The sequence below is a fragment of the Telmatherina bonti genome (assembly GCF_933228915.1).
Source record: "Telmatherina bonti genome assembly, chromosome: 1".
Lineage (NCBI taxonomy): Eukaryota > Metazoa > Chordata > Actinopteri > Atheriniformes > Telmatherinidae > Telmatherina > Telmatherina bonti.
Window position 1 is genome coordinate 23,959,765 of NC_136619.1, and position 27,134 is coordinate 23,986,898.

The window sequence follows — 27,134 nt, forward strand, 5'->3', positions numbered from 1 at the left end:
CTACACACTTAGTGCAGACTGAGATCTGCTCTGGATGTCCTGATGATCGCAGCCAGTATCGTCAGACACGCTTCCCTTTAGGTCAGTTGGGTTCTCCTCTGATAGCTCATTTGGCTCTTCAGCAGGGCTGCTGCAGTCTGAGTTTTCGCTGTCCTCTGCTCTCAGAGATGGGGGGTGGCTGTTAGGACCAGACGACAGGTTTGTCAACTCTGTCTCATCATGAGAGTAGCGACCAGAGTCACCAGTTTCATGACTGCCCTCGCTGTTGGAAGACCTCTCCGTATCGCCTGAACATCCAAGCAGGGCTTGGAGGGTGGTTGGCTGGTTTGGAGAAGAGGAGAGTTCTTCTTCATAGGTCAACACTGTGATACCCGCCTGGTATGAGACAACACCGTGTCGCTACAGCACAGAGAAAATTTGTGAGTCACACACCTCCGTTTTACAGCTGCAGATGGTTAAAATTGATCTCACTGTCATGAGGTCCCCTACTCATGGAAACAATGTTTTCAATAGTCCTCACAGAAAGCTTTGTAAATAATTCAAAAGCAAATTTCAAACTTCTGAGAAACGTTTCTAAACAGGCCAAAAAGTTGTGTTTGGGTTTAGTTCACAACATATGGGGTTATCTCCGCTCCAATCCAAAAACTGCCTCTGATGATTTAATGAACAAACCTTTTCAGACTTAATCATACCTGCACTGTTTTGGTGTCCTCTTTCATCTCACGTCTGAAGAAAGACCATTTCTTATTCTTAGAGTTGGACTGAACAGGGCCAAGAGAATTGATAACGAGATTTGTTCCACCCTACAGTAAAAATGTTTCAAAAGTTAATTGTAAAAGAAGGATAAATGAAAAATATGCAGTTTTTTTTAACTCCTTCCACATTAAGAGGACATTTTATATCAGAACAGCATATTATTCCAAAGTTTGCTGTACCTTGGCATCAATAAAATGGCTTTGACTAATAATTGACATGGTTAGATCAGCATTCTCCACTTGTCCTTCAGATCCAAGATGTCCTGCAGCTGGAGGAGAGGTGTTCGCGTGCTCTCTATAAGTTTTAACAGCTGAAAGTTTCCTGCAGAGAAAGAGCATGAGAGTGTACAGTCAAGAAAAGTGGAATAATAGCGGCGAGTAAAGAGTGTTATCACTGTGTAAAGAGACAGGAAGTACCTGTTTTTGCCTCTGCATATGATGATGAAAGCACAGATGATGATGCAGATGAGAGCAATGCAGACTCCCACACTGATACCAGTCATTGACTTTTGGTCCAGGTGGTAGAAGCCGTCAGAGAAGCCTGGAAATGACGACAGCTACACTGTCAGACAGATCTACGGTATTTCACCACCAAAAAGGATTTTCAGTAAGTCCTGTATTTCAGTGACCATAATATTTATTGCACTGACCGGTAGAGTGTGTGGAACCACGAGAGAGCCGGACATCATTACCACTGGAAAGCTCTGGTCTTACTGTCAGCTCCACAGCATGGGAAAATGGTCCATCCCCCATGTCATTAGATGCAGAAACTTTTACCAAGTACACCTGGCCTGGCCTCAGGTTCTCCAGTAGCGCCATCGTGATACTCCCTGTGATTAAATCATTGGTCTTTGTGAATAAACATTTTTTTCATGCCTGTTTCCTGAGGCCAACATACTATTATTGTGAGAATCTCAGTATCTGTAATGACCTTCTGACCACAAAAACACAATTAAATACCTTTGAGTTGTCAGATGTAGTTAAAAACATACCATAAATGGAAAAAAGTCAAATAACTGAAATAGTTTTACTGAAATTATTTTGTATTTTGTATTTATAACACTTGGACTCCTGCAGAGTCAGAGAACAAGCTATTTCTGAGCAATCACACCCTGAACACAGCTTATTCTCACTTCTCCCCTCTAGTAGGTGCTACACAACTCCAGACTCTACAAACCATTGTCAATAACCATATGCCTCCAAAATCACCTACCTTTTCAGCATTATTAAATAAAAATGTATGTACAGAGCATTATTATTTTTTATGATTAAAATAATTTCATGTGATGCTTTCACTGTCACACCCTGCTCACTGTACATATTGTAACATAATCCTGCTGTGAATATGATATGCATACAGATGCAGGTATTTATCTCCTAATATTTATCATTTATTCTATGCACCTCTTTTTTTTTTGCACGACTTTGTATCCACTGATCACCTTCAATCCACAGGACACCTTGTATTTGTATTTATATGATGTGTATTTTTTTAATTAATATTTTTTTAATTTTTAGTATTAGTATTGTTGCTTAATCGTGGTTGTCCGTCATATATACTGTAGAGCAAAGGTGAGATAGAAAATTCAGAGTAAAGTTACTTGTATGTGTACAGATACTAGGTAAATAAAATCTGAATCTGGTATTCTAACGACTGTACAATGAAGAAGTACTTGGGTGACTAAAAGACCATACAGGCATATATAGTAGACATATTTAGTGCAGGTTCATTTAAGATATTAGCGATTTGTGAAACTGTGATCGTTAATGAGTACTAAAATGTAATATTTAGAGAAAAGTTACACAACTGAGAATTGCTTCTTGGCTTGTAATACTTGTCTATTAAGAAAACATGGTGTTGCAGCCATTTCTAGCTTTGGTTAGTTTTGCATCAACACTGGAAGCCTGAGAGGAGCAAAAGGAAGGAATCTGTCCAAAGAGACTATACAGTAATATCAATAACATGTTCCACCCATACAAAAACTAATAATTAATAAAAACTACGAGGACATTTTTTCCTAAATTAAGACACATGTTCATATGTTCCTCACGTCACACATGTTGAGCTTATTTTTAAAGAAAATGACCATGTAAAAACAGTCCTCATCTGAGGGCATCTGAGGGGAAGGGCAGGGGTCAGGGGATCAGAGCTGTTCACATTCTTTAGACCATCCCGTCTCCACACCACCAGGGTCCCAGCAAAGACTGGAACCCTGGTGGTGGATGGGGGTGGATGCTCAGTTTGAGGTAAGAGGGGGCTGGGCTAAGCTGGAGGGAATTCACTTTTGACCTCTTTGCCAGTGGTAAAGGGGGAGTTGTGAGTCTTTCTTATGTGTCTCCTGAGTTCATCTGCCTTAAAAACACCTCTCGACTTCAGACAGAACATTATTATTAATAGACAAAGAATTATATTGTTAAATGTTCATGTTTTTTATAATTCTGTGCTAACATATGACAATGTTTTGTAGATTCTGAGATTATGATCTTATATCTAAAAAAAGGCAAACAAATTCTCCCTACAGAAACAAAATGAACTCCAATCTTCTCCATACTCAATCATCAGTATGAAGCAAAGTTGCTGTATCAGATGTGAACAGAGTAACAGTCAAAATACAAGCCTAAATGAAAACAAAAATGGTAAATAATACAAATGAAAGTCTTTTTTTAAATCACGTAAGAAAGAGGAGGAAGAAGGGAGAAATTTAAAAAATGATTGATTTAGATATTTTCTTCTTTGGGTTTGGCTGGCTTCACACGTCTCTGACATAATATTGCCATTATTATTCAGGTGATTTTCCATGGGCTAGCTGTACACAGTCATTGTCAGGCTTTTTATACCATCTTTTATAACTTAATATTACCAAAAGTGACTTTTTTTTTTAATGACTTCGAGCCGCACTGTGGTTTGGTGTGGTTAGTGCTGCAGCCTCAAAGCAAAAAAATCACTGGTTCGGACCTTGACTGGGGAGAGGAATGAAGAGGGGCATTTCTGAGTACAGTTTGAATGTTCTCCCTGTGTATGTGTGGGTTCTTTCCAGGTGCTCCAGCTGTATTCCACCATTCACAGTCATGCATGTTAGGTGGACTGGTCATTCTAAATTATCCGTGTGAATGAATGAGAGTGTCTTTCTGCTTTGGCCCTGTGATAGCAACCTGTCCAGAGAGCACAATGCCTCTCCCTGCTAATTGCTGGGATAGGCTCCAGCTCTCCTGTGACCTTAAATTGGTATAAATGGCAGAGAAACTTAATTAATTAATGAATCTCTTAATATTAGGCAAATATTGCAACAGTTATTTTGTCTTTGTTTCCAAGTCTCAGCCTGGTAATTCTAACTGAATCTTTCATTTTATCAATAAACCAACACTTTTCTGTCCATACATTGCAAAGTATGCTTGGGATCATGTTACCATAAGCTTTGCTATTGCTTTTTGGATAACTTTTTTATTGTTTCCACATAATCTAATGGCTCATAATGCAAATAAAATCCTACTTTGTCGTTTTTCACGACACGTTTTGTCAGATCGGCCATTCCTTCATTCACTTCTACTCCCAGGTGTGCTGGAACCCACAAAAATCCCACCTCACATCCTGTTTTATTAACATGCAGAGTGTTTGGTTATTTCTGAGAGAATGGCTCTGTTTATGTTCTTCAACGCACTGAAATGCTGATAACCTAACCCAGGACCTTAACTTCCATAATCTCTGCTGGCATATGATCAGGAAGTTGTAAACCTTTTCCTGCTCTCTTTTCAGATACGTAAATACTAAAAGCCACTATTATGCTCCTTTGCCTCATCTGTGAAAATTTGTAAATAGTAATTCCAAGACTTCTTCAACTGTGAGTGACTTATTTTTCTTGCATCTTCATATTTTGTTGTCCTATCATAATCACTTAAGTGTAGGTCAACACTGACATCTGGTTCACTGAACTGAATTATTAATAGTCATTTCTGTCTTTTCATCTCCTATTTACTTACCTTCTTTTTGAAGCACTTGCCATTTCCCGGCAATCCAGGCATTTCTAGAGGCATACAAGATTGTGTAGCGTGTAACAGGAACATTGGGTTCATCTGGGAGCTTCCATGAAACAAGCGCTGTGTCCTCCTCAATCAGAGTCACTTTGATGTTGGATGGAGGCTGTGTGGGAGCTGAGAGGGGACAGACATAAAGAGAATGTGAAAAAAAAACCCATTAGATTTTATACATTAAAGACAGAATAAAGGGAGAGGAACTTTGGTGCAGAATGCTAATTAAAACTTGAGGTGCATGGCCATGTTAATAAGAAGAGAGGAAATAAAATATAGAGTTCACACTCACCTTCAGGAAAGGTGCTCTGATAGACAACAGGGCTCCAGGGGCTGGACAGCTGGTCAATATGAAGACGAATGGCAAATTCATACTTAGTGTTTGGCTCCAGATCTCTCACCAGGAGGTTTTGCTCATTCCTGCAGAATGAAAATGAGTAAAAAAAAAAAAAAAAAACACATGTTGCTCAAACTGCCCAGAAGAGGGTGATGTGGAGATGATGTGTGTGTGTGTGCAGCGAGCAACAACACAGATACTGCTGAGGAAATTATTCATGTTGTTAAACCTTAACTGAGTCAGATGATGTTTCTCTAAAAAACAAATGAAGCTCAAACTACTTTTAATTATGTATTGCAGTATAAAAAGCTGATTGATGGTATGATAAATCATGTGACCATAATTAGTCTATCCATGAAAGTCAAAGCAGACAATAGACAGAGACAGAGTAAAGCAGCATCAATCTGTAATAGTTCATTAGGTGGCCAGAGAAACTTGTGTCTCGTAAATTTGCAATCACATATTTACTTGCAAGTAGCAGCAAGTTTAAAAGGCCATGGTTTGTGTAGGTGGTGCCAGGGAATTGACATCTTGTGTTGTGATTCTTACGTTTGCAGGTAGAGCACCAGTGACGCATTCTGCAGGCCTACAGGATTGCAGCGGACGGTGTAGTTGACCGCATTGCTGGATGTGAAGGCTGGTCGACCCCAGTGTAGAAACACAGCAGTGGAGCTGTTGGTCCTGGCGTGCACATTGTGTGGAGGAGGTGGAGGAGGCACGAGGCGATCTCTAACAGCTGAGAGACACAGCACATAGATATTTTGGTTTTTGTTGTTGTTTTTACTTTGGATTGTAGGAAAAGCACCATGAAAAATAGTGCAGTACTTACAGACACATCCCGGGGTACTGATAGTCTGGTCTGCTTGGTACCCATCTCCAACAACATTATAAGCCAGAAGTTTAACATGGTACTTCTTTCTGGGATCTATATTTAGAAAAAGGAAAAAAAATTAGTTTACGCTCACCATTATTGTGCAATCAATGTTATTACTTAACATGAGCCATAACAATATGTCAGATTTCTGCAGCCAATGGGGAGCATTGGTGCTATTTGAAAGTGAGCTGGATTGTGTGGGTGTGGGGTCAGTAAGGTTTCTGTGATTGTGTGATGGGAACAAGAGGTGAGGCAGTGTAACAGATGCTCGGTGCTGGGACTCCTTTGGTCAGTTTCAACCACTCCGGACAGCAGAACTGAAAAGCTCCGCTATCTATCACCCTGTCACCCCAAGTCTTTTGACTGCAAATAAGAAAGCCCTTTCTCTGGCCCCGGTCAGACCCACTGGTCAGCGGTCAGTGGCCATTTCTATGCAGGCTCTGAATCCAGGGGTCAGAGAGATAAAATCCCTTGGGAGGGACACTGCAGCCAGTCAACAGCAGTTGCAGGCCTCAGTGACCCTGAAGACCGGGTCCTAAACAATAGCCATCTGACCAAATGTCCCTTTACCCCCAAAAAAGAATAATGATCAGGCACCAATTTAAATGCTGCATACAATATCAATACCGTGGGTAGTATATGTCAACCCTAACAGACGGTTAAGGAAATGTAATAAGAGCCCTAAAGTTTCAATTGTTTCTAGGTTAAAAAAAAAAAATCTGTGTGGAGGGAGACAACATTTTCAAATAGAAGCATTTTTTTTTATTTTACAAGACAATATTGTTATATATTTCTGATGCTAATTTATTAGAAAATTTAAAACACATTTGTGTTTTTAGTGATACAATTAGGCATAATGAATGTTTGACAACAGCTTCCTCAAAGTTTCTTCAATGTACGATATGAACGATACAAGTTAACCTATTAATAATATTAAAAATTCTGTGTCCAGCAAATCTGCACCTCTTGCACTGGGAATGTAGAAACAGAGGAAGACCACTAGAGATTCATTTGTTTCTATGAAGGTTTTCAAAGTTTAGGAGAAATGGAGGAAGTGAAAACCCTGAGGAGCTTCACAAGAGCCGCACAGTGACCGGCAGGTCTGGCTGAGATAAAACTGCAAGTGGGTGTGGAATATGAGATGAGACTCTTTTACAAAGAAACCCTCTTAAAAGTTAATTACAAAGACAAGAAAAAGCAAAACTAAAAGTCTGATAATGTAACCTTTGAGGAGAATTTAGATTTTGATTATGTCAAATGATCTGAGAGATATAGCTTCATTTGCTCCTGACAGAAAAAGTTTTTAAAAAAGAAGATTCTCTAGAGTTTTTGTACAATGTCTTTCTTGTTATCTGGAGTTTTTTTCTTCTTGCAGTTTGTTAAACCTCAGTGTCCACCTCTAAAGCGGAGCAGGCATTTGAGTGCACCTCTTCCCAGCCTCACAATACAATGGGTCTGCCGTAATTATGCGAGAGAGGAGCTCTAAGAGGGGGAAGCTGTGACATCTGGGCCACGACCTTTGACATGGAATCTGGGCAAGCTAAATCCTGCAAAAGGAGGGGTTACACATCTTGCTCTTAAGGGGGAGGGTCAAGCAGAGGAAGTGAGGGGAAAAACAGGGTAACACCAAGAGTCAATAAAATGCTGTTTAATACCAGGCAGTGCTGTGTCCTAATAAGATACAACCTGGCCATCATGTGTGTTTATCAGACACAGACGGGTGAACAGAAACAGCACCGTGATGTGACCAAAATACAATGTGACTTCCTGATGATAAAACAAATAAAAAGATAAGAAACGACCACGGTGTAACATTACTCACAATAAAATTTTACAACAACTTTGTATCTATGAAATAAACATGTGAAGCAAAAGATTTTAAAAATGCTTTCTTTTATCTTCTTTTGACATCCTGATTTTAAAGGATGAAATGATTTTTCAAAACAATACATATATACTGTGTAATGTATACTTTCATATGTCTTATGTACAAAGGCTAAGACATTTGATAAACTGCTAAGAATAATTGTAACTTATTAGTTTGATAACATTTAATGTTATCAGCTGTAAGTTTCACACAAAAAATAAAGTCCTGCTGTGGAAGCTTTTTTGAAAGAACACATACAGCCATATATTATTCTGTTTGTTTTAGAGGGCATATTTGAGCCATTTGCAGTAACCCCCCTCCCCCTTCTTCTACTTCTTTTTTACAGCTGAAATCCTGTTGCTATTGGCCCCTAAAGTTTTGTTCTGTTGCAAAAGGCCCCCCAGGCCGCAGCAAACCAGGCCTGAACAGGGGCCGCAAATGTCAACTCCTGCATGAACCTTCACACCAGCATCTATCATCCCCCACCACTCCTCTCACTATTGCCCCGATTCACACAAATCAACAGTCACACACTGACACACATACAGAATAAGCATGAAATAACCTGTTAGAATGGCTCCTATTTTGATCCAGTTTTTACACTTCATAACATCTGAATGGACAGGATGCAACATGGCCTGAGGCTGTGAGATAAATCTAGTCGTGTGTCTAGCAATGTCTGGTGCCAACAGGTATGAGAGGTATTTAAGCCTCAGTGATGACTACATGTTCCTCTCATAGGCTGAACAGAATATACACATGCAAGGAAAGGTCACATCACTGCTCCATTTATACCCAATTGGAGCCTCTCGGGCACATTCCTAGCTCTCAGAGTTTGCTTTCAATCATCTGGATTGTCATAATTGATAATTTAACAGGAGGCCAGTTTAGAGCGTGTTCTTCTGCTGCTGTATACAGAGCTGAGTCAACAACACCCAGTACTGCTACAGCTGATAGTTTAGTACTCATTGTTATTAGCAAGTAAATAAATAAATGAATATTTAAATGAAGGCATGGCTGCTGTGTTCGACGTCAAAGGGATTATAGGAAATTCCATTTACAGTGCAAGAACATTTAATTTGCAATGATCATCTGCTTGGAAAAATTAACTTAGGACTTCTTGCAGGCTTCAAGTTACTTGCAGGAAATACCATCCAAACTATCTGAAACAATTCATGTTCACAGTGGTTTGTTATGAAGTACCTTAAAATCAGAGGAACAGTACTGCATGTAGAGAAAATATCAGCTAATAACCATTTCCAACAAATGTCAGCATTATATGACTGCAACCAAACACAACCCAAATATATAATTATCACTCTTTCTTCAAGTTTTAGGCCAATTTGTACTAATCCTTTCATCTTGCTTTATGATCATTTGCAATAAATAACAGGCTAAAGTAGAGAAAATCTATTTAATTATAACAAAAACTCCAATAATTATCTCAAAGCCTCTTAAAAATGTACTCACAACAACCTAGCCAAAAAAATGACACCATCTTTCTTAAAATGAATAAACACATTTTACTTGGTCTAATATGGCCCATAGCATCTGATGATTTATGTTAACAAACTGTACATACAGGGCAAATTTCTTTATATCCTGAATTTATGTCTATCCTCCATTTCTGTCATACAACATCTAATGTTCATTACACTCAATCCATATCTCGACTGGCTTTAAATCTAAAACCTTTTTATGTTTGCTTGCACTTAATCTTAAAAGGACAGTTTCAAAACCATTTTAAAATATAAGAATTGTTAAGACATTTTAAATCTCATTGGATATCTTCTGGAAACTTTCCCTCCGGCACGTCAGTGTTTTCACTGTTGCAGGATGTGTTACCACACAGGAGGGTAGGTTCTCCTGTTTACACCTCTTCCTTCATGTGTGGTGTTGCAGCTCAAAGCTACAAGTTAGAGAGCTCAAAAGACCGGCCCATTGTTTGGCCAGCAACTCAGTCACTTGTCAGTTAGTCAAGGGATGCATTTCCTTTAAGTCTTGGCTAATAAACTATCTTTGTGACTCTCAAAGCCAAACACAATGAGAGTCTTTGATGTCCGTGCTCCTCCAGCAACGCAGCTCAAAGCAGTCATAAAACACACAATAAATCAGCCTTTAGACAACAGCTTTCCTCTCTTTAAAATACAGCCTTGCACAGCTCTTTTAACAAAGTGGAAAAAAACAACATATTTTTATTTATCTGATGTTTTTTTTCCATTTAGTTATTCATGGTGAGTGACTGCATCTTGCTCATCTTCTCCTTTCTATTTATTTAATGTAAAAATGCGAAAAAGGAAAATACAAATAAAAACAGATTAATCTAAATACAGCTGAATATATTAGCTATTTCTTTAAAATTTTTTAGGTAGTGAAGAGATGGCATCATAAGGCATTAAGTTTAGTAGTGTGATTTTTATCTGTATCAAACTTAATTTATCACCAAAGACAGTCTTAGCAGTTACTCTAACAGGACGTATACTGCAGCACAAGTAAATATCTAACTGATTAAATGCCTGCAGCAGTTAAGAGTTAACACCTAATTAATTTATAGTGCCTCCTTGTCTCTCTTCCTTTCTTTCAGATCTCATTCAAGCAGAGAGCTTGCTGATTTACAAGTCAGCTGCTGACCACCTGGTTGACCCCCTCTGGCCACAGATGGTCAGATGTCCATTGCATCGGCCTGGGCTTCCTTTCCTCTTTCAAACAAAACAGCTAAAATGAATCTGACCCGAAGGCCAGAAAAGATGTGATATGCCCCAAACCCCATTCAGAAGCCGCTAAAAAAGTCACAGCACAGAAATCCTGCTCAGAGGTTGGGAGGTCATGGCTTGGGATGTGGTGCTGTTCTCCTCCACGCCCAGTGAACCTCTGCTCCACACATGACAAAGCTTAAACCTATTAATCACTCACATGCCATGGCTGTCAACAGATTCTGTGGTTGCTTTAAACAAATTTGCCAACTAAAGGCTTTTTGCTGAAAATATTGTGAGTTAAAATAACTATATAAACCTTTAAAAGGTGTGTTGAAACATATTTGAGCAATTTACTTTAGTTGCCGGATCAACAGCTGTTATTACCTGGACAATTGATTTTGTTATATAACTTAGGCATAACATAATTTACTTTATGTTTATGTTCTTTGTAACAAATGTACATCTATGCAGCATACTGGCTAAAAGTGTTGTCATATGGAGAACTTGCAGTGGAATTACAAAACAACTAACGTGTTGGTTTTCACAATTGGACTGCTATACAGAAACCTACATACAAGATGCCACTGTGGCACAAGGTAATCTGGGGGAAAAACTTACCAAGGCCTCCAATGATGTGTTTATTTGAAGAGGCATGCAGCTGAAGTGGGATGCTCTCAGGCTGGCTCTCCTCATGATAGAAGAGTTTATAGCCCTGCACACTGGCTGAGTTTCTGGGTGTCAATTGCCATCGTGCTGAAATGGTGGTGCAGTTCGAAGGCTCCAGATGCAGCTCAGGAGCCAGAGGAACTGAATAAAAACAGAATTTAAAAAAATTTATTTTGATCATTGTTTTGCAAGATGATTTACAGAAACAAGAAGACACACGATAATGAAAACGTAATGAAAGGTGCGTGTAATGTGCCCTCTGCCTGATGAATAATCTATGTACTGAGTTAGCTTCTAATTTTAACACAGTGACACAGCAAACTATTTTAATATTTCCCCAATTTAAACCAACAAAACTTCAGAGACAGGCTTCTGTTTTCTACCACATAACTGAAGGCTATCTGTACTGTAGGATAAACTGTTTCCAGACTTAAAATGTTGGACAGATGAGCCTCCTAACCAGGTTTTCTTCTGAGAAATGTTAACTACCATATGAGTCTCACTGCCTGTGAAACCTACTACATACTTCATGAGAAGTGAGAACCTCTTTCTTGTTTTCAGTTTCCCGAGAAGAAAACGATGTGACTTTGTTCTCAAGGACGTGGTTGAAGACCGTTCTCAACACATCGGTCTGGCAGAACGTTCTTATCGTGGGGCTCAGAGAAGCATGGTGTGATTGGAGATATAGTTATGGGTAATCTAGCCATCCATTACTTATGTAGCAATGGGGATGTGACCTGATAAACTGAGAAGTACCTTGCTCTATTTCTCCAATATATTAATGTATAAATTTATGCCAATATTGCCGTTAACTTATTTCTCGTTTTTTCCGCAGGTCTTCCTGAATAAGTGCATTTGTACATGTTGTTCTGTCTTTCCTGTCTTCTCCACCCCAACCAGTCGAGGCAGATGGCTGCCCTCCCTGAGCCGGGTTCTGCCGGAGGTTTTCTTCCTGTTAAAGGGGAGTTTTTTCCTTCCCACTGTCGCCGCATGCATGCTCAGGATGGGGGATTGGATCGAAGTCATGACTCGATGCAATCAGTTGGTTTCTATTATAGGCTATGTATGAATTGGCTCGAAATGATGTGTATGTTGATTCGTGTGTGTAAAGTGCCGTGTGACAACATTGTTGTGAAGTGGTGCTATACAAATAAAGTTGAATTGAACTGAATTAAATTGAATTGGTCGAACATTTGAGGTGGGCATTGTTAACATGGAAAAGCATAAAGCGTATGGTTGCCGCTTCTGCATTTTTGCTGATGCAGATTAAACAGCTTGTTTAAGTAAGACAGCTAGGTGATGAGAAAGCACCAAAAAATGTTACATGTGGCATTTAAATATACAGACCCAAACAGGTGCACAACCTGCACTGCTGCGCACAAAGTTTTTCGTTAAATTTGAAATGACAGGGTTCATTGTGCATAAAAGCATATACACGCAGTGATCCCAGCCCCAAAGTTTCTTGTAGAATATGAAATGACCAGACGAAAAAGATTTTTTATTTTTTTTTTCTTTTTCTTGCGGCCTCGAGAGCAAGAACAAAGTTCTCACTTCTTGTTGAGTATGTAACAAATTTTACACACCCAAAACAAACTAGAAAGAACGTCAACAGGTGACGGAGACATTTCACAGAACTTTATCTTAGAAATGAGAGGTGCTGTCAGTAAATGATTCCCATCTGAGTTTAAAAAATGAATCATTCCTCCCTCTTTGTCAAAGCTTCAGATGTTCCTCAAAGCAGCCATATACTCCCTCCCCACCTGGAGGCCTGAGCCCCTTCCTTTAGGACACACGGCTGAGCCCATCCAGTGTTACTGACGGTGTAGGGCAAAGGTCAGTAAGTAACAAACACATTCCCTTAACAGCATTATTAGAGCAAGCTTTTCTTTCTGTCTTGTTGATCTCATGGTTTAAACTGAGCTAAGTAGTGGTAACTCAGATGTATTTGTCAAGTTCCTCTGTGGTGATAGAAATATTGTTACAACACACAACAGTTTAAAAGAGAACTTTAATGTTGTACCTTGAGCACTGGATGCCTTTGGAGTACGGTGGGATGTCCAGACTGATTGCTCCCCCCACCCCACGCTGGTGGCAGCAACAATGCGCAAAAGGTAGATGGTGTCAGGCTGCAGGTTCTCCAGGAGATGTTGTGTCTTTTCTCCAGGCAGCTCGATCTGTGATACTGCACTCTCAGAAGTGGTGCGGTAGGACAAGCGGTAGCTGGTAACTCGCCCACGACTCAGCTTTTTTGGAAGAGACTGCCAAGACACTTGGATGTCTGTGGGGCTGTGGCTGGTGAGGCTGAGCTCTGGGGCCCGGAGGGGAACTGCAGAGCGACAAGAGAAGAAAATTAACCAGAATGTAACTACGGTACTTTGTTATTCAATGAATCTCAAATAATGATGTCAATTGGTTGCACAGTAAAAAAAAAAATCCAATGTGCAACCTAAGAATAAAACAGATAAGTAACTGGTAATTGATGCATTACCACCAACCAACATGAATTTAGTCAAATTCCCCAGACTGTGTTTGGTTGTTATCTAGAATTTTGCAAGCGGGTTTAGAAAGACTATTTTATGTTATTTTTATTTTGCAACATTGTGATCAATTGCCAGTATCATCCAGTGTTTGATAGTTGGATCAGCTTCTGTCTGTTTTTATATACAAAATATTTCTTAATCTATTTTCCATAAAACATACTGTTTAGAAATATTTGACATGACTGTAACATTAACTGATCTGTGAAAAATACTTTCCTCATCATCCAACCAAATGTAAACTAATGATAAATGAGTAAGAGAAAAACAAATTAAGTTTTTCTTTTTGTTTTTTTTCCCCTGACATTGTCAATACATGAAGCAGTCACATTAAGTCATTAAGGTGTAAAAAAAGATGGAAATCTGTGACTCTAAAGTGCACTATTAACCTATTTACAGATCTTCCAGCACTTCTAGGTTACAGCCAAGTTTTCTGACAAATATTATTTGCTAATTTAAGTAATCTCATATTTCTTTTTTCTGAGTTTGTCTTTACAGTATGGGGGAAATCATCATTTTCAATCCTCCCTCGGTGCAATCCTTACCATCCTCGAGCGTATACTGGAAGACATGGTCCGACATTCGGCTGGCTCCCATGGGCATGTAGGCCACCACGTAGAATGTGTAGTTGCGAGCTGGCTCCAGATCATCAATAATGTAGCGAGTTGTATCGTTTCCAATCACAACCTGATATTCCTCATTGTTTAATCCTGAACAAATAACAATAATCTAAAATTAGGTCAAAGAATAACAATACTTATCCATCTAATCTGTGATTGATGCCATGAAACAATGTGTTGTTATATGTTTTGGAGACATTCATGTTTTTAAAACTGAATAACTGAATATAAGTTAGGTATACCTGCGTAGATCCAGAGTAAAGCAGCATTACACTGTCTAGTTTTCAACAGATCAGATCTTTTTTCCAAGGTTTTCTTCTTACAATCATGTAATTACAAATTTTTAGAGCCTTTGTGACAAAAGTATTTAAGCAAAGTCTTAAAAGTTTTTACTCCAGAAGAAAATTACTCATATACCTGGTCTGATTTCTGACCTGGTAAACATCGTACTTCAGAGTAAACAAAGGGGCATTGTAAACAGTCTGAAAGCCTCAGTGCGCCTCTTTGAGAAGACAGAATGCTTGCCTTTCTGTCCATTTCACACCCGCTCACTGCCTCACAGAATACACAGTTTTTGGACACTCCATCACACAAGCTAATTAGTTCCTCCTTTCAGTTGGTGCCTCAATTTAGTGCAAAGTCTCTCTGTCAACATCCTCAGGTGCAGAGTGCACTGTCTGATACTCTGTCAATGTCAATGGACAACTATTTTGTCTGACTGGGACCAAAGAAAATGTGTCAAAAAATCTATATTGAGTCCAGAAAATCCCTGACAGTGTATTATTCAATATAGCAGAAAGAATTTGGTCAAATTCCTTTTTCTGACCTCCTTACTGTCAGCTACATCCAGCAGATGTTCATTTTTCTAAGTAGAATTCAACAAATGAAGCTAGTGCCATTGTGACTGAGTGCAGTGCTTGAATGCACAGGCAGCATATTTTCCTGAAATGGTGCATTGTTTAAATGTGACTCTTGTTATCAACAGCAAGAGTTCCCAGGAAAGCTGAAAAGACCGTAAAGCTTTTCTGCAGCTACAAAACAACCCTTGTGCTTTTTTTTAAATTCATACGATTGTCTTCATACTGCATTTTTTCAGCGAGAGGAAAGGAACCTACCTCTTGAAATTCTATAAGTCCACCATACTAATGGCTAGCCTAGTTTGTTAAAAAAAAAAAAAACTGTTGCACTTCACTTTAAATCACTCCTGTTTTTAACCTCTGACTGAATAGCACTGTCAACTCTGAAGAAATGTCTGAAGCAGGAAGCTGAAAAGTCAAGGCTGATACTTCCTGACACATTAAATGTCCCAAACAATAAATTTCTTTCTCTTTAAATTTAAGGATAGCTTCTAGTGGCACAAAAAACAAAGATGTTCTGACGTACCTTCAGCTTTCATGTAGTGAACAGAGTACGCAATAACTTTATCAGAGTTATACTGAGGCCTCTCCCAAGCCAGAAGGATGGCAGAGCTTGAAACTGTGTCAGCTTGGATATTCCTGGGTGCACTTGGTCGGTCCTCTGACATCACTACGATGAGTCTTGCCATTGAGAGGACCGATCCCAGTTCATTCTCAGCCTGGCACTGATAAACAGCATCATCTTCAAGGATTATCTGGTTGATGACCAATTTACTGGGAGACACAAATAAATATAGAGTAAACATCCACACAGCTGTGCTCCGAGGCCCTTTCTCCAGGGTGTTGTCATTCTATAATTACTTTAACAAGCAGTGACAGTTGAATAAAGAGCAGGAACAAATTATTGGAAAACCAACTAAAATCCAATTTACACAGGTGTAAATTATTCAGTTTCCTTTCTACTCTAGGAAACATAGTGAATTATTTATTTTAGCTGTTTTAAATTGGTTGACAACAACTGTTAAATGAGCGTCTGGTTGTCAACAGAGAGAGGTTTCTGGTTGCCATGAAGTGTTAGAAAATAAACTTATGGGATCCCATGATTTTAAATTAATGCAAGAGAAACATACTTGTGGTACATCTTGATCCGCCCATTGGAGTCAACTTTCTCTCCGTTCTTGAACCACGTGATCTGAGGTGCTGGAACTCCCTCAGCGTGGCACACAAAACGGGCAGTGCCAGCACGTGGACGGGTCAAGCTCTCAGGCCACTCCACAAACGAAGGTGGTGCTTTACAAAAAACAACATCAAAATGAAGACTCCTAAGCAATTAGTATCATTTCAAAATATTTACAGACAAATTACAGGACACTGCCTTTACCTAGCACAGTTACATTGGCCGAAGCTACGGTATAGTTTCGTGTGCCAGGAGTGGTGGCTCTGCACATATAGACTCCTCCATGCTGGGGCTTGATGTCTGTGATGATAAGGTTGCCATTTCCCAACACTTTGGTATTGTAAACGTCAATAGACTTGCTGTCTGCTCGGCTCCAGGAAATGAGGGGCCGTGGATAGCCAGTAGCCAGGCACTCCAGGATGGCACTCTGATGCAACGACACCGAGATGTTCTGTGGTCCAGCAATGATGTGTGGTCTCTGGGGAAGCTTCGGGCCAGGAGCTGAAAATAAAGAGGAGAACAGCTGAATTTAGTGCACGTTGTGTGATATGATGTGTACAGTCAAGTAAAAGTGTTGTCTCTCTGTTGCTGTGCCTTTAGAGAATAAATAGACCTTTCTGTATTGACAAGTCTATAATCACTCCAAAGATACAGACCAGATATTCTTCTCACATCTCATCATAAATTCATGGGACCTACATTAAGTTCAAATTTAATGGGCAGAATTTTGACAACAGTGAAAAAAGGAGCTAGTTGACACACCTGGAGTGACAGTGAGGGTGGCTTCTGTGCTTCTGCGACGGCTAGCAATGTTGGTGGCAATGCAGCGGTATTGTCCAGTATCCGCTCGCTGCACCCCGTGGATTTGAAGAATCCCACTAGGCAGGACTGTGATTCTAAATGTGATTACATGGCAAATATGTTCACAATGTGTAAAAAACAAGAGTGGTGGCACATTATCTTATAAATCTTTCTCCAGAGAAATATAAATAGGCACCGTGATGTTAGACTGAAAACAATAAGACATACCTTTCTGAGGAGAGGGGTAATGTGACACGATTGAACTCCCAAGTGATGATAGGAGGTGGGTGTGCACTGATTTTACAAGAAAATCTGGCAACTGAGCCTTCAGTAACCACGATGGACATCGGCTGGAGTGCAAAAGAGGACATACCTGGAGAAAATCATCATAGCAGATGAGTTGTGGATTTTTCTTGGTAAATAATGGTCTGCATAACTTATGTCGAAACAAAATGAATCTGTTGTTCATTTCTTCAGTAAATATTTCCCTTGTTTCTCCATCATTTAGAATGTAGTCAGTAAATAAATACTTAAATAAGAATTTAACACTTGTCCACAATCAAACCGTGACAATTACGAACATCTGCAAGAAGACTAGACCATCATTCTTGGCCATAAACAAAAGAAAACTCCTGTTTTTATCCTTCATGTGTACTCTTTTTAGGATGAAGTCACAGGAAACTCCCAAGAGGTGTTTCTTTGTTGTAAAAGGCAGTGTTGAGTTTCACTCATGTTGCCTTAAAACTTGCTTTGGGGAAACTTTAACTGACTTTAAGTCCAAGCAAATTTAACAAAATGCCTGCCTACATAACCAAGCAAAGGGAAGAGACTAAGATTATTACTACGAAGCTACATACAGATGTCATTACTAACAAACAATAACATTTTTACAAGTCCAAAATGACACTAGCCTTTCTTTTCAAACATTGTCATATTTTTTAGACATTCATCCATGTCAGTCACATCCAATGGATGTCATGTAACAGCAATGTCCGCTACTGAAAGCCATAGAAATGCAGAGAGCTGCAAGAAGGTGTTGACTGGAGTGGAACAGCTACATCCTGCGTGGATAGAGTTTCGCTGAAACTGAGCTGTTGTCAGCCACCAGCTGACCAACAAGCAAATGAGACTCAATGTGAATTCCAACAAGGCCTTTTTTTATACAGCAGTGCTCTGTGAATTGTACAATGATTTAAGTTGTTTTAGCTGTTTTTGTTAATAAATACTCCCTTTGAGAGGAGCTCTTCACAAGCCATAAAAGTCCCTTAAAGGTCACCCACAGCCCTACCATCCCCCTCTTCTCAGAGAGCTGCAGAAGCTCGTGGTTAGTTATTTGTAAAAAGAAATCAATTCCACAGCTGTATGTGACAGAGACTCACAGCATGCTAACTTTTCACTACAATAAATACATAAAACAATCAAACATACAGAGAGAGGTAGAGAGAGAAAGAGAGAGAGAGAGCAATCAGTAGACGTACAAAAATGCATATTTCAAATATTTAGGACATTTATATTGAAAATGCACAACTACAACCTACATACAAACATATTTGTGCTCTTTAACTTCTGTCCACAAACCTAGAGCTGCCTCTGCCGTAGCTGCAGTGAGTCAACAGATGTCAAAAAAGGAAAATCACACAAAGGGGCAGGAAGGGCAGCATTATGCCCAACCACGTGTTTCCATTACTTGGGAGGGGGGTTCATAGAACTTTACAAAACACTTTAAGTTTGTTTTATAATTTAATCAGTTGGAAATGTTGCATGGAACACACAGTATGCAGCAAACGTAAATCTGTGTGTTAAAAAAACAAAACAAGAACGAGAAGGGGAAACACACATTGCCAGCTTTGTACAGCATTTGATATCCATCATCCTGACTGTGTTTTCCACAACATATCGCACCATGCTGTGGCAACCTCTGCTTTCAAGAAGAGGTCTAGAAGAAATTCCTACACTGCAATAAACACAGTGTGCATGAGGGGGATGATGAATGTCTGTGTTAAAGCAGAACTGCCAGGTGTTGTGGTCCTAAACAGCAGGAGAGCTCAAGCTTCCAAAAAACAAGAAAAAACATTCAATGAATGACCTTTACTCGTCTGACAGCAACTTTCTGACAAACCATGCTGATATTTTAGGTGGAAAATGCACCTTATTTTGAAAGAGAAAAGGATCTATATGTCTGTTCACTGAAGTATTTAAAGTATGTGCTTCATGGATTTATTCCTATTCAATGCTAAGCAGAAAAATAGGACTGTGGAAATGAAATATCTGTTTTTTTAGGGAGTCTGGACTGAGTCCTGGCCAAAACAAAAGGCAGCAGCTTGATCAGCATTTTGTTACACAACAGTCCACAACAAAAATATATAAATAAATGAATGCCATGTCCACATCATAAACAACAGCAACATTATTCTCATCGCTTCTGGTGTTATTTCTATTTAATCATCATAATGGTGACTTTAGACTGTGTAGGACCGACCTGATGAAAGAATAAACCAAAATATTAAATGCATGATTGATAATTAAATTGTTGTTTTTTTTTAAATGGGTGACTGATATTCTTGCTGAACAAGACGGAAACTGTGATCTGGATCAGATGTCCTCACCATGGGCCCATTTAATCAAATTAGTCTTGAGTTGTTACCCCCTTAACTCCACTGTGGCTGTTTGATGTGAAGATAGAGGCAGGGAGAGCCATTCAAACCCCCTTTTCCACACACACCCACCATGTGTTGAAGTGACATGACTGCAGGGCATGGGAGATGAGCTGCGCTGATCCCTTACCTCCCTACTTTGCCATTTCATTCAGGCAAGCGATTCTGAACCGACAAACAGCAGGACAGTCATTGATTATTGATAAAACTACTAAGACAAGGTAGAAAATCTATATATGTTCGGGGTTGTCGTATACTGGACTGAGCAGTCCAGCTGCTTTGAGCGATGGTGTTTGCCTGAGGACCAACTAATGCGAGGATTAAATTATCACAGCAAATAAATCAAGCTCTGTATGATTTATTTAATCAAATACATTTATTCATTTAACCATCCATAATCCATTATCATGTTTAACTGAAGGCAGTTCTTACAGCATACAGCCCATTCGTGTTTGTAATAACAGCACATTTTGGCATTCACCCTTAACTCAAACATAGAATAAATACCTCAGCCTTTTCTCCAAAAGCTTGAAGAAACAGTTCCGACCATATGCCCTTTTCAGCAATCTCACCTCTCACCTCTGACCTCCACAAATCCTGACTCACACTCAACTCAGGCAGAGTGCTGTTTGACTACCCCAAGCCAGCGCTGCTGCTCAATTCTGCCAAGCAAACTGCCTGGAAAACACCAAGTTTATTCTCTCGCTGTGTTGATTTAAAAGCATGTTTAGTGATAATATCCCTTTCTGTTTCAATAGGACATCTGCCAGACGATGCTACTAAAACACATGAAGGAAAACAAAATGAAGCTGCTGCAAGGCATTACATCACACAATATGTAATGTGAGAACGTCAGAAGCCACCCTTCTCCCTCAGGAGAGACATCAGTTCAGCATTCATCCACACATCCACAAAAACAACTGTTGAATGAATCACAAACTTTAATTTAAATAAACTTCATGTCCATGTAATAGTACACAGTTACAGCTGAAGAATTATAAAAGTAACTGTAAATAAGTTTTCATGGCTTATTCAATCACGCTCACCATGAAGTCCAAAGGGAATCTGCAAAGTAAAGCTATATATATCACATTTTACTTTGTGGCAGATGGGCCCTCTAATGCAGGCAGCTCAACAAACTAAAGGTCAGTGGACAGGTCAAACTCAAACAAAGATTCCCCTACAAATGCCTGGAATTAGTTCAGTCCTTTCTCCTGTGGCTACTATGGTCAGTTTTTTGGTATGTGGACACAACAGATCTTTTACCTGCATAAATAGGTTTTCTACATAAGGTATGCTAACACATTTAACTCTTCAAAATATATAAAGACACAAGTCATTTTATTTCAGTAGACATTTTATGAAGGTACAGAAACACCTCCAGAAATGGGTTTTTCCTATTTGGCCTTCTACTTTTAAGGTTGTCAGCTTAAATTGTGCTACTGCACAAGGAAACATTACCTTTATTTTTTAATACATATCACATCTCAAAACAATACACACTGTGTCTATAACTTCCAACTGAGCATTTCACATTAGGAGAACAACATATTTACCAAATCCACTGTCACTGAGATAGGGGCTATGACGTGAAATTATCATGACACTTCTAAAAAATAATGCCGTCACTAATTAAAGATGGTAGGTGGAGTTCAACCTGGTGCGGATGACAAAGGCAGCGCATATGTGTTTAGTTATGTGAATGGCTATCATGTCCCTCAAACCATTCCTCATCCAACCCACCCCCAAGGGTCCTATCTTTGTTGGGAGACATTAAAATTGATCATCTCCTCTTGCTCCTGCAGGCTGTGCACTGAATTGATGGCCATCAGTTCAGCGAATCAACCCTCAAAACTTTACATCTACTCTGTTTCTGTTTTTGTTCATTTCACCATTTCTTCTGAAAAACACAAGTATTTCACTGAGCAGTGACTTCTTTACCATGTTCATTGACCCCAATAAACATTAATAAAAAAGCACTGAAAAAAGGGAGGGCTGATAAGCACAAAGTAGAATAATGCAAAGCTGAAAAGCCCACAAATCAATCACTGACTGGTCGGTGGATGTGCTGCTTCTCCATATAGGCTGCAGGACAGTCAAGTGACCACTGGCCTGACTAAACAAAGAACAATTCCCATGAGCAGCATGACCCCTCTAAGCTCGGGCTAGTCAATGGGGGAGCAGTGTCAGAAAGAGCATTCATCGTCCTCCTCCTGTTCCTTATCTCTGCCAAAGTTTTCTAATCACTCAACAGTAACCCTTCGCTCACAGACAGTGGTTTCATTGTCTTTAAGCTCTATATCAGATCAAAGCAAAAAAAAAAAAAAAGTCAATTTATATAGCTCTATTTTGTTTTTAGCAAACTTTTATCCTTGGCCATGTCACATATAACAAATAAAATGTCGGCAAAACAAACAAAAATGTAAAAAGAAAAATATTAAATTAAAGTGAACTAAATCCACTGAGCATGGCAACGGAAAAAAATTAGATATGCGTTTTGTGTTATTTTATAACAGTTTTAAGTCTTGTTCTGTGTCTCACTGCCTTCCATCTATTGAACAGTTTAAAGAAACCTTTGACCTCTGGGTCTGCCGTTCAGGGGAGCCATGGTAACCTTTCCTATCCAGCAGGGGAGAAAAACAAGATCCCAGGCTTTGAGTTGTCTCACTTAAGGGCATTTCATTCATTCACATTGCAGTTCACACTTAAAGGTTTGCTTTACTCTTATTGGAGCTTCTAATTGTGCCAAGCCAGTGCAAAGCATATGGATTCCTTAGCAACTTAAAATAATGGACCTGACCTGGTTGCTGTGGACATGGAAAGGAAATAAACTTTAGTCCTAAAATGCAGCTGCCACTTCATGCACCTTATTAAAAACTTTATTCTGCATTTACGCAGTTATAAGCTTTCGATGAAAATATTCATAAGAATTCACCTGTATTTGAGAATGAGCTTTCCTTTAACCACAGCAAACAGAAAAATCTATCAAATAGCATGATGCCAGGATGATAATTTTGCTAGATACCCCTGGTTTTTCTTTTTACTGCTGTAAGAAGCTTTACACTACCACTGGTCTACTTAAACACAGGAATACAGATAGCAAAATCTGCTAAATATTTGGGCAATCATGCAGCACCTCTCTGCATTGCCACAGAACAGATGTCATTTTATGTTGATGGATGCGTTGATCTGAAATTCTAACCTCACCTTAGACAGATGTGTCAGGCCCACATTACATACAGCCATAAATTGCCATACACTGAAAGCATTCAAATCAAGAGTTAATAACACAGTCAACATCATCAGTTATGCCAAATAATATCAAGTAACACTTTTTTGATAATAATAAATGTAACAGCAGACTATTCTCAAAAGACACAACCTTCTACTAGAATGGACAGACCGTCTGTTTCAACTGAGATTGTTAGTTGGTGTTTTGTCCCCATACATGACCCCAGATTTCACTTTTAACAAATCAATAACAGCATTGCCATTATGGACTGATCTGGGGCTTTTACTGTTAGCATACAGTTGGTGAAACCAGCGGAAAGTTGAGAGAAATCTGATGTTTTCTTTTGCTTTCTTGCCTTGTGTACCTGTGGTCACATGGTACAAGAGATCAGTAAAAGGGGAGCTGCCTCTAGAGGCAATCTCTCAACCAAAACCCCTATCAATCTGAAGTCTGTTGACAAAAGTCACATGATGAATATCAGGTGTCACATTCCTTTTCATCGAGGCCAAATCCCATCTCACCTTTGTGCCTTATAACCCAATGTTTAAGGTTACTCTCCATCAACACCATGCGCCTCAAATGACAATCAGAAGTTTTGGCATGTGTGTAAAGGGTTAAAAAGCTCCCACACAGCATAACTCCTGCACCAGAGACATAAACCATTTCATGAAAGCAAGTGCTGAGGCTTGCCACATGTTGTGCCATCCATCTTCCAGCTGAGGTGCTAACATATGAAAAGGCCTCAGGTCACAAGACCACGCGGATCAAAATGTTCATAATAAACAAAATTTCTCCAGTGGCCATACCCTGAAAACAAGCAATCATGTTTTCTGAGTGCAGAGCAACAGATTTACACAAACAACTTGCAGCCTCACTTTTCAATCACTATGCAACCTTACTAACATTTAACTTTTACAACTACTGTAATGTAATTAGCCTTGCTGTGGTGACCAAGTCCAGCTGTTCTGTCCACTGATTTCAGGGCAAACAACTACCCCCCAAGAATCTCCTTTCTTTTGTGGGCACGGGAGGCAATGGGGACAAAAACGGTCAGAGTGAAAAGCTTTTCACTCTTTCACCAGAGTAGTGAGGCAGAAAACAATTGTGTGCAAAGACTCCAATCCCCCCTGACCTGGGAATGCCTGCAATAAAGTTTGGTCATTTAGACACTCGGGGTAAAGCAGCAGTACTGGGAAACAGCAATTCACATTTGTGTGTGTAGGTGTGTGTGCTTGCCACTTGTGACAACCCCCACTGCTACCTCTGTGTCCTTCAACTGAGCATTTCTCAGTTATGTGAAAATTTTATGAGCTTCCAGATAGACCTTGGAGCAGGTCTAAGTGCCATTTTAAAACAAACTAGTAAAGCTTACTGACAGCCTTTATCACCTCTTTACTTTTAGCTATAAAGCGGGTAACCTACAACTAGATCAATTAATAAAACTATATATACTCGTGGGTACCAGCTCCACATGTATTTAATTAAGCCATCTTTGGATAATTATGTCTGTTCTAAAATTTGTACGTATTGCACTTTATGGTAGTATTAGTATCTCTTTTACATAGAGGTGATACAAAGTTTATATATATAAAGACTTAATTGGATTTATTCATATTTTTTAAAAAAAAAAATCTTAACAAATATTGCCAATTCAGCATTATCATCTTCACATCAAAGGAGGAACTGACTCCACAGTAAAACACTAAGACATAACATGTAAACACAGATGACAAACACAGCAAGCAGCTATTTTCTTAATTTCAATCATTTAACATATTCCAAATTTAAATATACTAAAGGGGCATTAAAACCGGATATTTTAGTACAGTGTTGAATGCATCACTCACAGGGTAGAAGAGGTGACATGTATTCTTAGAAAAATGCTCTGCAAGATGCATGGCATGGTGGTAGGAGGAGATGATATAAGGTTCCAAATACCAGCACAGCCTGAAGCTTCCCCACCTCCCCCTTAAAATACAAGGCCAACTCACACTGCACTGGAGGAGAAAGCATTCCAAAAGAACAATTCCTCAAGCAATCAGGGTGCAATAACATGAAAGCCCAGGCTCGTGAATAGGGGTCATCTGCTCTTTAGCATTGGAAGGCTAGTATCCTGGACAGCTACTAACCTTTCAAATCTCCTGCTCCTTCATTAACACACCAATAGACATTTTCTTTACCCAAGCAACATCTTTCTTGAGCTCTAACTTTGAAGAATTGTTCTTCTTCCTGCTACCCACCAGGCTGTCTGAGTGCATGACTAAGCAACTAAAACACAACAGATATGAGTCCAAGTACACATATATTAGGAAAATCCAGGCATTAAGATGTGGACTTTACTTTAGGTTTTAAAAAGTAATGGTATAGAACTTTTTTAATAACCTTATATTTCTTATATGTCGATAACATGTTGTCAACACTTCATTTTTCATCTAATTCCAGCATGATACTCACTTGCGATTGTAAGACGGGCTTTCTGGCTCAGGATTGTTCCATACTTGTTCTGAGCAAGGCACTGATAGCGCCCTTCATCTGATTTGTCTCCTCTTCTGCTCTCCACCTCTGAAATATAAAGGGAGCCATTGGAGAGCAGGTACACCCGTTCATTCTCCACCAACTTCACTCCATTCTTGAGCCATGAAACATCGATGGGGGCCTCTCCACGTGCCTGACAGTCCAAAATACACGCTTCTTTCCGCATGACAGTGACATCATGGGGCTCCTTAGTAAAAAATAATTCACTAAAGCAGAAAACACCTGTGGGAAAAAAAAGACAAGGAGAACAGTGAGAAACAAGCACAAAATGTGAAGATATTTATCACCATGAGGCTTTCTGTCAGGACTGAGGAAGAAGGGACTTCACAAGGAGTTCAACCAATGGGGATAAGTAGTTTAATATAAATAAATGCATTTTCTGCTCATTTAGATGTGAAAAGGAACACATGAGGTTTGTTTTACACAGGCAGCAGTTCAGAGACAGTTAGCGAGGTACTGAGGTATCACTCTGTCGCAGAAAAGGTCAGATTAAAATGCAACTCCAAACTTTAACAACAGATCTGCTGTCGGCTCCTCTAGAGATGTTCTTCAGCCAGTCACACACCTTACTCACTTTACGTGTTGCAACTCGCAAACTACTCAAAAGTTAAAACGCTTCTTACCTGAGATTGGAAGAAAAATGATAAAGAACAGCAAAAGCTGATATATTTTCCTTTTGACAGGCGCCATTTACATTAATTGTCCATGCATTCTAGCTATTCTCTGGTGGTTGTTTCCTCAACATGATCCGCAGTGCTACTGACGACAAGGACTAGTGGTCAGTGATGCAGGAGCGCAGTTTCCCTCCTCTGGGATGGACAGTCAATTTAATTGCCTCTTGATGGCCATCGTGTAGTGTGTGGTCTAGCGCCACCTGCTGGCAGAACACAAACAGGACAGGTCCAACCAGGCACAGCTCTTATAATCCTCTCTGCATCACACCAAATAATCCTTACCATGCATAAAATTCTTTGTACAAAATTTATAGACTGCAATCAGGCATTTACAGAACTCCATTACTCTGTTTACTGACTCCATTACTTTTATTATGGGATGGATGTCCTTATTTTTTTTTCTGTATTATGGCAAGCTTTTTGCTAGAAAATACATAGTTTGACCAGCCAGCTGACTTCACATCTTAACCATTGCATTTAGCAGATTTTAAAAGCTGTATGTAGGATGTAGGATTTTATATATTAGTTTATGTGAAAACCGATGCAAATGATTATCTTGGTATAATTAATTAATACTAAACAAAAAACTTTTATGTAACATCTGTGATGTTATATATACAAGTTATAACAAAATCTTAATATACACACTAAATCTTAAATCAAACACAATAATGTAATGGGGTAATGTTTTTTATTCTGAAATGCTGTATAATATTGTGTTGTAGTATTGAGTATTAGTATGTAAAATTGGCCATTCCTTCTTTGTACATAAAACCAAAAAGGCAAATATCACTTAGCTGTAGGTTCCATTTACACATAAAGCTCA

General features: G+C 39.2%; 1 protein-coding gene across 1 annotated transcript; it reads right to left on the minus strand.

Moving 5' to 3' along the window:
* Positions 1–26,324, minus strand: prtga (protogenin homolog a (Gallus gallus); the record flags this gene model as incomplete). Its single annotated transcript, XM_079262569.1, has 19 exons — positions 1–399; positions 693–803; positions 936–1,077; positions 1,173–1,296; positions 1,406–1,585; positions 4,734–4,904; positions 5,074–5,201; positions 5,668–5,854; positions 5,948–6,043; positions 11,174–11,362; positions 13,242–13,547; positions 14,304–14,468; positions 15,762–16,009; positions 16,366–16,525; positions 16,617–16,913; positions 17,175–17,308; positions 17,442–17,586; positions 25,554–25,856; positions 26,258–26,324. The coding sequence occupies 19 exons, from the start codon at positions 26,322–26,324 to the stop codon at positions 1–3; spliced, it is 3,552 nt and encodes a 1,183-aa protein (XP_079118695.1).
* Between the last annotated feature and the right edge of the window lie 810 nt (positions 26,325–27,134).